Source organism: Schistocerca cancellata, chromosome 3, assembly GCF_023864275.1.
Source record: "Schistocerca cancellata isolate TAMUIC-IGC-003103 chromosome 3, iqSchCanc2.1, whole genome shotgun sequence".
Taxonomy (NCBI): domain Eukaryota; kingdom Metazoa; phylum Arthropoda; class Insecta; order Orthoptera; family Acrididae; genus Schistocerca; species Schistocerca cancellata.
In genome coordinates, this window is record NC_064628.1 from 806,084,443 (window position 1) to 806,099,816 (window position 15,374).

Below are 15,374 nucleotides of genomic sequence, written 5' to 3' on the forward strand. Positions count from 1 at the left end.
ATTTATTAGCGTCCTTGTAGTACATCATCAAAGTGACATAGGACTTGTTAATAAACATAGGCATATTTAGAACTCTTGCATTGTATAGAATGCTTTTTCTATAATCCATTTCTAACATTTATCCACAGATTTCAACAAGTTTGTTCTAATTCCATTTACATGTTGGTACACACCTCATACCTGCGCAAATTCGTGGCCCGCTCGGTACGATGTGATGTGGGCAGACGGATCGCTGCGTGTGGAAGAGCCTTTCGATTAGCCCGCTCTATATATTGAATGTGTATATCGATATCGAACGAACTTTCGTTTTTTTATATCATTACGAACTTCGGTAATATCAGTATGCATGATGATGTGTTTTGTTTAGCTTATAGGCGTAACTGAGTGTCTCTTTATATTCTGTATAAAATACAGCTAAACGGGAGCTACTAAAAAATTATACATGTTAGTGGCGTCCACTGAAATTGCAACAAACATCGAGTATCGATGCAGACGAGGGTGGGATTTGTGTTGTTTCAAAAGTTGAGGTTATAAGTATTTTCGGAATTGTTCGAAGAAAGTATTAAAAAAGCAATGTCACTGTGCTATTTAGGGCCAACAGCGTGGCGTACATTTCCCACTTATGTTTGTTGTGTTTCTAAAAGATATTATTGTGCATCGAAGTTGAAACCACTGCTATGCACCCCATCCTGGTGTAAACAAGGAGTACCGGCGTTTACGTCGGCCGCTAAAAGTGAAATACTTGTGAAACTCTGTAGTCCAAAAAGCGTTTGGTGTGCACAAAAACGATCATTACATTTAAGCTCCAATCTAAGCGCGAAACGCCCATATGAAGTGAACACTGATGTTCAGAAGGATGTGATATTATTTAGACACCTAAATCCCAGGTGGTATACGGTTCTTAATTTATTTGCAGTCTGTCAGTTTTGTTTCTGGATGTATTCTGCTCATTTAGGGTATACACTACTGAAAGATGCGCCGGTGAAAGCGGATGTGAATGAAGATCTCCCCTTCTGGAGGAGGGTTAATTTAGGAGAGAAGAAATATAGACTTGGATTTACTCTACTTTCTATATTCGTAGGTAAGTACGGCAATACAGAAATATCACTACCTGTCGATAAAATTCGAATGTGACTGATTATGTATAATTTCACAGCGTCAGAAGTAGGTCTACATCCAGTATTACTTGCTAGGAAAATGCTGGTCATAAAAACGTCAGTTTCCAATATAAATTCTTATTATCATTGTTAATTGGTAGCTTAATGTAAATTTTGTCATGCTAATCTCCAGGTTCTGAAATTCTGGCTCCTGAAGTTCATTCGTATTTTTTTTATTATTATTATGAGAAACTTGTCATTTTCTAACATCTGTCTCAGTTAATGAAGACAAATAATCGACTGTATAAAATTTTATTAGGAATAGACTGTTACGAGGTCACACACTAGTAGCATACCTGCAGCAGATAATTTGTTGGTAAATTTTGTATGTTCGACACCCTATTGTGTGTGTGACACACACAAAATTTTGCCAGCTTTAGATTAGGTTCTAGATAATGGGGGTGGGAAAAGTGTGGGGACAGGGAGGGCAATCCTTTCCTTCTGAACCACTAACATTGCCAGATCTGACCCAGTGAAGGTATGGGATGAAGGTGAGGAATTAGAAGACTCATCAAATAGCATTGCATATCCCCAAATGACGGAAATATTACAGATTTTAGATACATTGCTAAGTCATTTTTTTGGGCTGTGTCATTAACAATAAACTACTTTAGATTTGTGTAAATATTCTCTCACATTTATTTTTCCCAAAGAAGTACGGTACATTTTTAAAAAATATTAAGGTGTAGTAATAGAAAGGCACATTGCCTACTATTCATCTGGTCAGAGTAAAAAAAAAAAAAAACGTACAGCTTCACTGGTGGAAGACATAGAAACTCATTAACACACAGGGACAAATAGTTATTTAACAATATGCGCAGTTGTGTTTAATTTTGTGAAACCTCACATTAGGGAAGGAGTGGTAGATTCGTCCATCCACAAATCATGTTTCATAGCTATCACACCCTGAAGAAGAGTGTTCAGGGATGTGCTGCAAGTCAGATATAGAGGAATATTCAAAAAGAGGCATCAGCTTTGGTCAGTGGCATAGGAAACAAGCAACAAATGCTATAAAAACAATATGATGACTGTAAATTGATGTTAATGGCAATTTTTTTCAAACGGGCAAGGTGACAAATCAGTCTGTCACCACAACCAGTCTTTTTTCCTTCTTCTTCTTCTTCTTCTTCTTCTTTTTTTTTTTTTAACTAGGCCTATCACAACCAAACTGTCACCTTCCAGCCAGATCTAAATTTTGCTTGAAGCTGTAGATCAGTCACCAGAACTAGGTTTTTTTTAGTATCACATTTGTTAGCTTCGTCAACTCACAACCAAACAGTTACCTTCCAACCTAACCTATACCTTGGGCTAAGCTGTACAGATCAATCTGTCACCACAAGCTGTTATTTATTTATTTTTTCCATATTCATTGGCTTCGGAAACTAACAATACAGCCATGAATATATCCACAAAAAGATGATGTGAAAGCAGCTATGTCACAGGCCAAAGCTAATGACTCGTATTGAACATTCCTCTTGGACAATAAAAGTCAACTTGTACACTAAAAGGCAGAAACTGCCATTGCAGGCTACTTACCACACTCCATACAACTACTAGTATAATTTGAGGTAGGTGTAGATGTTGCTCCCTAAATGAAAAATGTTTTAAAATTCTGAATGTTGAAGACTGACATCTGTTTCTTGTAAATGTGTCTGACAGTGACAGTTTTCGGCTGTGGAGTAGCATAGTTTGACTTTGATATGTAGTAATGATCTTTTGTTTGCAATTCAGTCTTTACTTTTCCTGCCAGGTTTAACTTTGATGACAACCACTTGCTTGTATACAGCAAAATCAGTTAAGTATCTTATATTACGGAAAGGGGGAAGGAGCATAACAATTGTTACACATGGACCATTTGGAAGGAATATTTCACGTACAGTGGATCTTGCAAATGTAAGTTCTGCTTTTTTAACATTGGAGTGGTAGTTAATTAGTAATAACTGCTGCAAAATAACCACTATCTTTATGTAAGTTTGGAAATGGACTACTTATATTTTAAGCTTTGTATTAAGCCTATTATATTATAAAACATTTCTCATGATCCATGAAGCTGTTGGAGGGATGTCTCTGGGATTTGAAAGGAAGTCAAGGACATGCATTTTATGTAAGTGCAATACAATGAAATGACTTAAGATTGTGAAATGTCATATTCCAGTGCTACAACATCAATTATAAGAGATTCTGGGAAGATATTCTTCAGTGGAGTAGAAGGAGTTGCTCGACAGAAAGTTCTTAAAATTCTGTCTTAAACTCCACTGCATTACTCAGAAGTCACTTTGTACATCGTGCACCGACAGTTCCAACTTGCATGTGTGCTTGGGCCAGCTGGCTGGCATGGGCACAGGTGCACAGGAGGTAGGCACATGCCGACATGCAGGCGGTCTCGCAGGCTAGTCGTAGTGTACACAGCTGTATTCCATTGGCCGATACCAGACGGGCTGGGGTGGACAAGGAGTTCATTCTTCTGGCAGAAGTGTTGAAGGGGCAGGAAGAAGGGTGAATGAAAAAGACTGGAGAAGTTTAGGAAGACAAGTAGAGCTCAGAAAAGCCACCCAGAACCCTGGGTCAGGGGAGACTTACCATCCAGTCTCTACTACTCCCTTATGTTCTGATCTCAGTTGCTAGAGGCCTCAGCAAGTATCTAACTAGGGTTATTTCATTTTATCTTATGCTCAATTCACAGCCGGTAAACATTTTGTTTGGTCTTGCATCAAGGCCATAACTGCGTCATTCACTTATAATCCACTGAGAGACATCACTCTGTCATAACTTTTAATGGCACATTACAATATAATAAGTTACCTATCCATGTCACATGATTGCAACAGTTATTCAGTTTTCTGTGACCACAGAAGCAGTTATTCATAGTTACATCTTGCGACATTGCGGGATAAGTTAGGCAATGTAAAGTAATAATGAATGTTCACACTGCTCTCCATGCTGATTCCTGTCAGTAAATAATTGTCCAGTGGTGAAGTTAATCACTGTTTCTTCCACCATAGATCAACTTGTGAGCCCCCACATACATCTGCATGAATAAAAAAAATTGAATAAAAGCAAGAAAAAAACACTGTTGGTAGAGCCTCCTAACGTGTGGTTGGATTTCAAATTGTTGGCTACTTCACTGTGCAGGGGCCACCAATGCATCTGTTGCATTAAATGTAAATGAAATTCGTTGAAAATTTAATATATACAGGAATGTGCGGTGAAGTAATGTTCATGTCACACAGTGTTTTTAATTTTTTTAAAAAACTAAGTTTGTAGCAACAAACTAAAATATCCCTTTTACACTATTCACAGTCATTTAACATTTAAATAATTTGTCAGTGTGGTGGTCTAAATAAGCTGACCAGCATCATGTATTTGCTTAAACTTTCGAAAACACACAAAAAATATTTAAAGTTGCTTCTGTCTCAAAGGTAACTCCAGAAGCTTGCCACTTAAATGAAGATGACACGTTAAGTGGCAGACAGACAATTAAAAAACACACATAATCTTTCGACCATAGTCTTCATCAGAACAAAAAAGAGAGACAAACGCCATTCATTCACACAAGCCATTACATCTCACACACACATGATCACCAACTTCGGTGGCTCGGAGCAGTCAGAGCTGCTGGAGTTGGCAGTCTGGTGTGCATGAGGTGTGCTTGCTAGTGTGAGTGAATGGTAAGTGTGTGTCTTTTTTGTTCTGATGAAGGCTGTGGCTGAAAGCTTTTGTGTAAGTGTCTTTTAATTGTGGCTTAACATATCATCTTTATGGTAAGTAGTAATCTATCTTATCTTACATAGTTTATATCCCAACCTGGATTTTCCATTGTTTAACTCCAGAAGAGTTTTCTAAAGTTTAGAATTAGTTGCCTAACCCAAAATTATACTGAGTCCTCATGCTGAAAATGTTTCAAAGTCTCTGAGACAGTCAGATGTGAAATACTACGTCTCCCAACCACCCGGCTCGCCCAGTGTTGGTTTTTTGTGAGTCCACATGAGTCAAAAATATTTCAGAGCTCCTGTGATCGTCACATGTGAAATTTTTACAACTGCACTACCAGATATTTAGAAAATATTCCTGATAGACACTAGGTGATGTCCAGCTGCACATATGTACTGTCTGTTTATGAACTCCACTCCATCTCACTCCTGAGTACAAAGTGTCCTGCGCGATAATTGCAGCTGTTATTTATAGCCTTGCACTGACTTGAGTTGAGATTCTACACTTTAGCTTCTGAAAACTATAAATTTAATGTTGTATATACGTATTACACATGAATCTGGATGCAAATTTCATCAGCTTTTCAATGCTGCTTATTATTTGTATATGGCTTTAATGGTTTTGCCACATTTAGTGTATTTGTTCAATGGACAATATTTTGTATCATTAAACCAGTAATAAATATCAAACAGTTAAACTATTACAGTCGTGCATATCTAATGACATCTGTTTACCAATGTTACCACTATTTCATGTTTTATTTAAGAGAAAATTCACTTTTCCATGTGCGAAATATACATTTTGGCATGTAATTTAAAATGCATATTATTCACAGAAAATGTACTTTAACAATTTGATAGTGCTCACTGAGACTATCAACTGACACTACGTTTGTATTGCTCCCTTCATGCATTAGTGAGTGAATTTTATAGATCATTTTATATCTAAAACATTTAACATTAATTAAATAACTTGAAAACAAAGTCTCGTAGTGAGGGCACACATTTACTGATCCGCTCATCAAATTTTTTTTCTTTAAAACCATATGACTACCCTCTCTGTCATTGGATGTTTAGTTTAGTTTTTGTTTGGAATTTCTCTTTTGTCATGGAAGCTGTCCTCCCAAGTCCACTTAAGCGGTCAGGTTTTTTCCACTGTGTGGTCAGAGCTTCAGGCTGGCTGACCTGCACTCAAGATTTCTCATACTTTTAGAGATGCTGCCACATATTAACAAAGTTGCAAAGCTCGTCCAGACAGCTGTGCTCCCCTCCCCCACCCCTGCCTCCCTCCCAAACAACTGTCATTAAACACACTGAGTCAGCTGCTAGCATTCCATCAGGATATGCTGTGTGCATATATATATGTGTGTGTGTGTGTGTGTGTGTGTGTGTGTGTGTGTGTGTGTTTTGTTAAAGTCTTTCATGGTCATTCCTGGGGTGTATTTTTGGAACTGTATCCAAATGCCTCTTTGAGTCTGAATTTGACAATATTTTCACTCAGTTTTATTCATATTTGTGTGTTCTCTACTTGTTGCATCCTGCATACAGTCAATGGTTATATTTACTCTTACTTTAAACTCAGTAAGTGGTTATTTAACTTATTTTGGATAAACTGTGCTGTTTGCCATTTATCTAGAATGGCACTGATAAAAATGTCACACATATTGAATTTGTTTTGATGCTGTCTGAAATAAAGGGAATTCTTCAGTAACTGGACTCGCATTCGGGAGGACGACGGTTCAATCCCGCGTCTGGCCATCCTGATTTAGGTTTTCCGTGATTTCCCTAAATCACTCCAGGCAAATGCCGGGATGGTTCCTCTGAAAGGGCGCGGCCGACTTCCTTCCCAATCCTTCCCTAATCCGATGAGACCGATGACCACGCTGTCTGGTCTCCTTCCCCAAACCAACCAACCAACCATCTTCAGGAACTTTGTGCAAAACTGTCATATCAGAGGTCGTAAATTTGATTTGTGTTACAATCAACTGTGTGCATAGATATAGCCTAAAGTGTTCATTTAATATTTTTGTAGCTGCTGGAGATAGCATTTGGCAGTATTTCGCAACCATGTCATTTCAAGTTGAATGAGCTGTTTTCCAAATTTTTGGGAGGAAAAAGTGGAGAACGTTACTATGAACTATGTTAATGTGGTTTTGCTTAGAACACTAGCATACAATATTAATGACGTTGTTCATTAATTCATTTTGTAGAATTTGTTATGAAGGAGAACCCCAAGGGATGAAGAATGAGTCAAGAAATACACTGACAGAATGAAGTTGCAGTTAGAAACTGTGTTGATAATTTAACTGTTGTCAAACTGCTTCAAAATATTTGAACTTTCGTGAACTATGTTTAACACGGTGAAATTAATAGAAGAGCTGATATGTTGAGGAAGGAGGAAAAGGTGTGTGTGTGGGTGGGGGTGGGGGGGGGGATACTGCAGCTTCCTTCGTTATGTTAAATGGTTACTGTCTCCATGATTATTTAACAATACATTATGGGAACAATAGTTGTGAGTTTGATGAAAGAACTGAGACCTGTTTAAATTAGCATTCTGTTGTGCTGCACAGTGACATAGCATTCATAGTTTTTCATATTTGAAAGGAAGTTGTCTTAATTGTGGTGCTTGGGTACACTCACTACATAACTTGGCTTGAATCTAACAACATACTTAATTTTACCAGTGAACATTTTAAATGAATTATTTTGAATGTTACATATGCTACTGCAGTATCCTTGGTGGCCCAGTTGTGTTTTGTTTAAGTACATTACAAAAGAGACACACCAATTTTCTGCAAAGTTGCTTCGTCTGTGACATACTGTGTGATTGTTTTGTGGTTGATACTAATAAAAAGTATTTTGACATTGCTCTAAGTTCATTAGATGACCGAGAATATATATTACTTTTCTAATGTTTGACATTTATTTCTACTGGTAATTTATAAGCTTCAATTTTTGTTTTGTGCAGGTCAGTTGTCCAGCTAGCCGCGGGAGTGCTAAAGGGCAGCTGCCAATCAAAGTGAAAGGAAATTATATTCATTATGTATTAGACATGAGAGGAGAATTTACCAACCCTCAGCTTTTTGATTACACTGCAGGCTTGAAAAGAAATTTGTAAGCTATGTATTTACTTGGGGCAAGGTTTTTCAAATGCAAATTTTTGCAGCAATTGTAAATTTTATGACCAGTTTATGCTCATTCCTCAACATCACTTTCTTTGTGTATGTGCTCTTCAGTATATTTTTGCAACTAAGTTAATAATTTTTCACCCAGCAAACGAGGAAGGAAATCAGCTGTGTCCTTTTCTAAAGAACCATCCATCTGCTTGTCTTAAGTGATGAAGGTAAGCCTTGAAAACTTAAATGTGGATAGGGATTTGAACCTCCACTTGCCCTGAATGTGACACCATAAGTGTAATACGAGAGAAAGCGAAGTGTATTTTGCTGTATCATATTAAACTATAAAATATTTCATTAGTTACTAATAGTTTTATGATGTTGTTACTATTTTCTGATGTTAATGTGCTAATCACTGATTGTCAGTGGGATAAATGATCATTTGGGTAAAAATGCACTTATGGTGTCTGTGGCTTTTCCATTGCACGCTGCTGTTGTTAACAGTTTGAGTGATAAATGATGAGAACAGAACAGTTGGATGTTGGTAGCCAATCACATAGCTCATGCATATTTTCCTATGCTTCATAAATGAAGTTAGCTGGTATTTTGCTTCACTCGTAGCAATTTAAGCTGAGTTATTAGAAACCAACGTAACCACCACCCCAGAATTCATGAAATATAAGAGAAAAATAGCAAAACATTTATGATAAAAGTGGTGGTAAACATAATAATGTTTACGTTTAAGCTGTGCTGTCAGGTCTCACTCTATCCACCGGCTTAAAAATTGTCACACATTCAGAAAAACAGCCAAATATTTGGGACGGTCAAGATCATAAGCTTGAGCTATTTTCAGGTGTTACTTTATACTGTCACCCAACTGATTATGGCCAATGATAACGAAGAGTATTGACAAAAGTACTCAAAAAAGTAATTGGATCAATTACAGTTAGTTGGCAAATTAGGTACTCTGTTACAATTACAAATTACAATTATTTTTCAATTGGGTTGGTTAATGTTCAAATGTAAAAAGAAAATAATAAAGGAAAGGCTGAATGGAGCAAATATAAAATGTATTAAAAGAGAACAGATTGATTAATGTACAAAACAAAAGAATCCAACATCCCTCACCCCAGTCCATTCAGGTCCACTTTACTACCACCTTACCTAATTGCTTTTTCACATGTAGTGATTGGTACATTGTTCAACAGGCATCACTCACTGATTTTATTGTGGCCAAAAGAAAGGTGAAGCTGCACTACCTGGACCTTGATGACTAGTGGTCTGAATGAGAAAGACTGGGCATTCTCGCAAGCATCACTGAAACATGGAAAAAAATACATTTAATAGATGTACCATATTTGTACAAATATAGGCTGCACCTAAACTTTTTACATGCGATTATAGTAAGAAGTAAATCTAGAATATAAGCTGCGCTACTAAATTTATGAGAAAGTTCAGTTAGATCCAATTTGAGTTGCATATCACTCTGTTTCCTTCTTCAACTCCTGTGTAACTACAGTGTAACTGTTAAGTTGGCAGAATAGAATAGCTGTGTTAAAATTGTAGCTTCAGCTGCTCTGCTGCTGTGTGGCAGGCTGTCTATACCTGTGTTGTACATGTATCACAGAAATACCATATTTATTGGGAGGTCTGGTAACACGACTAATTCCAGGGACAGTGTGAGGAAGTTGAGGACATAGCTGCTTAATCGCTTTATTCAGAGATTTCTTCATTTCCGGGAGACGATGTTTTGCCGTACTCCATTCTAAAGGTTGTAAGTAGTTGTACCTTTGAGAAAGAAATAGCTTCTTCCTTCTGAAGTCCTTCCATCAGGAGAATGTTAGGGCTGAGATCAAAATGCTGCTGTGGTTAGCTCCTGATCTAGCATGATGAAGCCTGTACTGCTATCAGGATAAGTGTATGCACACCACACCACTGATGAGGTGATTCACACCCACATCAAGAATGAGTGCTACTTTAAAAAACTCTCATCTCTTCCAGTCCATCAAATGCCGCAACTTCGCTCTCATCATGTTTCATTTCTAATATCCTTAAAAGAAACAAATAGAAAGTTGATATTTGTAAAATGATATCAGAAATGTTATGTATGAAGAAAAAAGAAGACAAAGATTAAATTAACTTATGTGAAAACCTTGACAAAATTGCTGCTATTGTCTGTTACACAAGACACCACTTGTTATGTCGGCTCTCAATTGCAACAGCCAGAATCTTATGTATGGTATCCCACAATCTTTTATTTATTTATTTTTTTATGATAAGCATCGCAAATTTTCTGCCTAGTGTCTCTTCATTGAGCTAGTGCATGGTTATCCCCGGAAACCCCTACTAAAATTTGTCTCGTAATCTGCTGTGGTTGTAACATTATTAACTCTTGATAGCTGCTCTAAGAGTTTTTTTTTTTTTGGTTATTGTACCTTTGCTTTGGTCATGCAGGTACAGTCCTCCTACACATTGCTATACTATTTGGTGCCAGAGACTTCATCAAATTTATGAACAATGCTTCTACCACTGATAAAGGCTGAAGAGAATGGCAGACAAAATCTAAAACTAGCTTGTCGACAGTGCTATGGTGGGTAGTGTTATTTGTGAGGGAAAGAATAGATTGTGTTTTCTTTGCACCTGTACTTTCAGTCTGAAGAGCAGACTTCATTTCTTAGCTCATTGCAGGAATTGTCCCATTCCAGATAAATTTGTTGGATGAATCCTCTGCAATGGAGACAAAGGTTGTGTGATTATTAATTAAAAAAGGTTATATTTTACCATTTGTTATATTTGTGCTCTAATAAATAATACTCAGTATTAATAATATAGTAACATTTATAGTTGTATTGTTTCCTTAGGTTTCTTGGAAATGTGGCATGTATGTACACTTGTTTCAATTTGTAACTTTAATATTACATAATATATTTTCAGATTGTAGTTGCTTACCTGTATATGCTTCTTTAAATTAGATGCTGAACTCCCAGCAGAGTTCAGAAATTTATTTCTCCGTCAGAGCTTACATTTTACCAATATATTTTCTTTGCAGTGTGCACCACTTAACTCAAAATAATTTCTTAACTAAGGAAATGGAAGTACTCTAACCGCATTCTCTCTGTTTTCTATTTCATTGGCGATGCTGTGCATCAAAGAGACAAACAACTCTCAACTTCCCTCGAAGCACTTATAAAGTTTAACAAAGAATGAATGACGGTTGTGCTAAAGAAATATATATAGGTGAGATGTTTTTCATCGCCTGCAAGATATGTGCGAGAGAGAACAAGTTATGACTGTTACAAAGTAATGATTCCATTGTTGTAATGATTACTATTTTATTCAAATAAGTAAATTAAAAGTACAAATTACATTTTCTAACATGCACCAATTACAAGGAAAATTACTTGGAAAGTTATCATTACACGTAATTCAATTACTTTTATGCAGTTACTTACCATCATTGATAACAAATTAACAACAGCAGCAACCAATGGAAGATCCATGGATACCATATTGCACTTTAGCCTTCATTTGCTGTTTCTTGTGTTGATGTGCTCAGTCACTGGACATTCTGAGTAGCATATTTCTTTGGACTTGTGTTTTCGTTATGATCTAAACTGAAGTCTAAGGTGGTTTTATGCAGCCCTCCATGCTACGCTGTCTTCTGCAGGCATCTCCATCTCTGAATAACTACTGCAACCTACACACAACTGACTTTGTCTCATGACACTCAGAACTTCATAAATTAGCATTTTTTCCTCACAATTTCTGACATTTACAATCGAGTTGATATGCCTTCAGGTTTCTTCTCTATATCAATTTATTACTCTTTTCTTTAGCTCTGTTTTGCTGTCATTGTTTCAGCAAACACTGTTGCTTACATTCTTCCCTCCTTAACTTTTCTAATCCTCACTTTGTTTTGTGTCCTGCCTGTTTCATATTTCCTTCCAATCCTTAGTTGATTTAATACTATTACATTGAGCATGTCTTCTAGCATTAGCCCAGCTTGACAAGAAATTGGTTATTTCAAAGATCAATTTTTAATTATAATGTAAGAATTATGAAAAATTTAATCTGTTAATTTTCAATAAACATTATATGAGCCATATGTTTATGCATTCTAAGATAGCTCTGATGCTCTGGAGTTAGTAAGATTAAATCAGGAAAGAAAAATTAAGGAACATAAATAAAACCTCGCAACAACTCAGGAACAACTGAAGTACACACAAAAGGCCTGTAAACTGGGAAACTGTGTCTACTTTTGCCAGATATAAAAAATTCCAAACCGTTTAAAGAAGTGACAAAATGAACTCCCTGAATGATGGGACGGTATACACAATTTCTGCCAGTTCAAACAGAGCTCTACAGTTGTTACTGTATTCCCATAACACATTGAGCATTAATGTTTGAAATAACTTGCTTGATAAACAGGCCTCCTCAGATATCAGTGGCAGGTTAAAAAACAATTCACAGCAGCCTGTGCTTCAAGAGTGGCTCTTTTGTACCCGATACCGAAAAGATAACTGTTTTGAGTACCAGAAATTCCTCAACAAATGAGTTGGAGGGTGTTTTAATAACATGCATCTCACTAAATAAGTGGACCGAGACAAGGACTGAAGTTAGATGGATTTTGATGTGAGTACACATTAAGTCCTGCAGATTAAGTCATCACTAAAATTGTTATTACAGTCTATAAAGTTTTGTGAGTGCTCTGTGTTTAGTACTTGATAGATAGAATTCGTAAGTCTCCAGACTCTTTGTATTTTGCATCCACTCACTACCAGCTTTAGCGATCACACAGTTCTATGTTAGTATTGCAGTAGGAAAGCCAAATTTCTGCATGCAGTAGAAACTTGCATGTAGATATTGGCACCACTAGTTTTATTAATTCAAGTGAGCCTGCGACATCTTTAAATACTAAACCAGCACACTCAGGAAAGTCAAAAGTTATTTAAAAGTGTGGTTCCTAACATGTGGTTGGAGGCTGTGGCAGCTGACACAGCGTATTGTCCCATTGGAAAGTATCAAGAGCAGTTCCTTTGCAGTGTCTGCAGCCCTTGGTAACAGGCGGGCTGCAGCAGCCGTGTCTCTACACCAGACAGAGAGCAGTCCAGCCTCAACTGCAGCTTATGGTACACTACTGTTACCATACCAGTTACTGACAATGTCTGCTTCAGAAATGTCACTTACATCTGTAGAAAACAAAAAAGTTGTGAAAATTTTGTTCAAGTTTCCACATGTCTGTGTGTAGCCAGTGCTGTGTATAAAGGTCAAAATGTTAAAGAGAGTGTTTGGATGGAAATTGGAGAATTTGTCCAGAGATCAACTAAGAATAATACTATATTTATTCTGTTTGTGTGCTTTTTAAGCAATTTGTACTACAATCAAACGTTGTACAACCAGAAATAACTATTCTAATGGATACTGATAAGCTGATTATTTTGCCACACTACCACCCCTGTGATGCTGTTGAAATAGTATATGTCTGAGTATTGCACAGGGAAATTTTATATTGGCAAAACCATCAACCCTAGCAAGTCGGATAAGATTTTCAGATTGTGGTGGCTCTGCGTGCACTGTCATCATATGGTTTGTTGCTACTCTCCAGGGAAGCATCCCTAAGTAGATTATGCAGACAACAAATTACAGTGATTAAATCCATGGTTGTATAAGACTTTACAGCAATTGAGATATAAATAAAGCAAAGGCATTTTCAGACACACTAAGAGCTCAGCAGATACGATAATTAAAAATTACTTTCTTGTTGCTGACACTTGCTGCTATCCGAGAATAGGTTTTATCATGTTTACACCCAGTCAAAATGTCTCATCCTTTTCAAGAACATGTGGCAAAAGGATGTCACAATTGGACAGTTTGCAGGGATGTGGAGAGATAGTGCCACTTGTGAAATGTTGCTTTTATCAAAAATGCTAATACCCATCTTTCTCTCCATAGGAGCCAACACCAGTGAATGTGAATTTGTAGTTGGGTTTGATGATAGCAAGCAACAAAATGGAGAAAAAAATGTTTGTAATTATAAAACAGGGAGCCACTTTGGGCAGAGGAAAAAATTGCACATGCTCTCCATTGATAGCTCCATCACAATTTGGGAAATTTCATATATGTTCAAATTCCTCAGAGTCCTTATTCAAATCATCAGATGAGGGCAACTTCAGAAATAGAAGCACTAATTTCTTTCAAAGTACTGATTGTGCTTTGTACTGTTCTGCTGATGTAACTGTATGATATTCTGAATGCAAATCACTAATGGTGTAATGGCTCTCCTGTTGCCATGAACTTCAAAACAAAATTAAATTAAAATTCAGAAAATACAGGGGACTGAAAGTTACACATAGCTGAACTCTTGGATGTATAGTATGATGCCACAGAATGATTCTCTAATAACTAAAACTGACTTACTGCAGATGAAGATAAGAGAAGATGGAGGAAAGGTAAAGATACCTATCAAAAGACTAAAAAACATAAAAGTAACTGGATCTTCTACTTCAGGTCAATGTCAGAAATGGCTACTGGCTGATATGTTTGATAATATGTTTTAACTTGAAAGAAAAAAACATTATTAAGATCTTAGAACAGATGTGTGATGGCAGTTTATTTTTCAGAAGTACAGCAATGTCTTTAAAAAACTGAGAGCAGCATTAACCAAAGAAGCAAAACTCATGTCGTAGCAGATGGTTTCTAACCTGGAAAATTATAATGAACAATCAACATCCTACTTATTATAAAAGTTTTGCAAAATCACAGATATTTTAAAAATGTTCTAGCAAAATGATCGTAAATGTTTTGTTTGATCATTGAGTTAAAGTTTTGCAATAAATAAAAGAATGAACATTATTTGGACCTTAGATTTTAAACTATTCATGATTTAGAAACTTTTCATGTGCACACCATACATCAAAAGGTATTCAAAGTTAGCTTTCATTATTCGATAGTGATTTGCTAAGGACCCTTTGTTGTAAGTAGCTAATTCTGTTATAAGAGTCTTTTATGCCGACAGATTATTTCTGTGGGATATTCCCTTCTGTTTTCAACGTTTACCTGTTTCCACTTTTCCAATAGTCTCTAAGATAGCTCTCTCTTTCTATCTCTCTCTCTCTCTCTCTCTTTTATTTTTATTTTATTTTAATTTTTTTATATGTACTATGACGTGGGCAGTGTTCTTTTTATTCAGAGCATTTCTCAAGGACTGACTCGGAACATTAATTTGCTACTAGTGTGTGCTCCAATTGCCCAGTGGTAGTGCTCAAGGTGACAAACCTAATCTGTCACACAATTCTAACTTTTCACAAATGTTCATATTTCCACTAAAGAGTAATAATATGTTTTGTTACAGACCTCAGATGGATGCTTCTCTGAATAAATTAATAAATGAA

The 15,374-nt window shown here is 36.5% G+C and overlaps 1 protein-coding gene across 1 annotated transcript; it reads left to right on the forward strand.

The window, feature by feature from the left end:
* Nucleotides 1–291: 291 nt before the first annotated feature.
* LOC126175872 (transmembrane protein 223) lies at nucleotides 292–13,568 on the forward strand. Its single transcript, XM_049922894.1, has 3 exons — nucleotides 292–1,081; nucleotides 2,908–3,050; nucleotides 7,836–13,568. Exons 1-3 carry the CDS (start codon nucleotides 574–576, stop codon nucleotides 7,983–7,985), a joined length of 801 nt encoding a protein of 266 aa, XP_049778851.1. The 5' UTR covers nucleotides 292–573; the 3' UTR covers nucleotides 7,986–13,568.
* The last annotated feature ends 1,806 nt before the right edge of the window (nucleotides 13,569–15,374 follow it).

Excerpts from the sequence above, each read along its gene's own strand:
- LOC126175872 (XM_049922894.1), top strand. The coding sequence starts at position 574 with ATGTCACTGTGCTATTTAGGGCCAACAGCGTGGCGTACATTTCCCACT. Across the intron at positions 1,082-2,907 it reads TCTACTTTCTATATTCGTAG|GTTTAACTTTGATGACAACC; the intron begins GTAAGTACGGCA and ends TTTTCCTGCCAG. Across the intron at positions 3,051-7,835 it reads GTACAGTGGATCTTGCAAAT|GTCAGTTGTCCAGCTAGCCG; the intron begins GTAAGTTCTGCT and ends TGTTTTGTGCAG.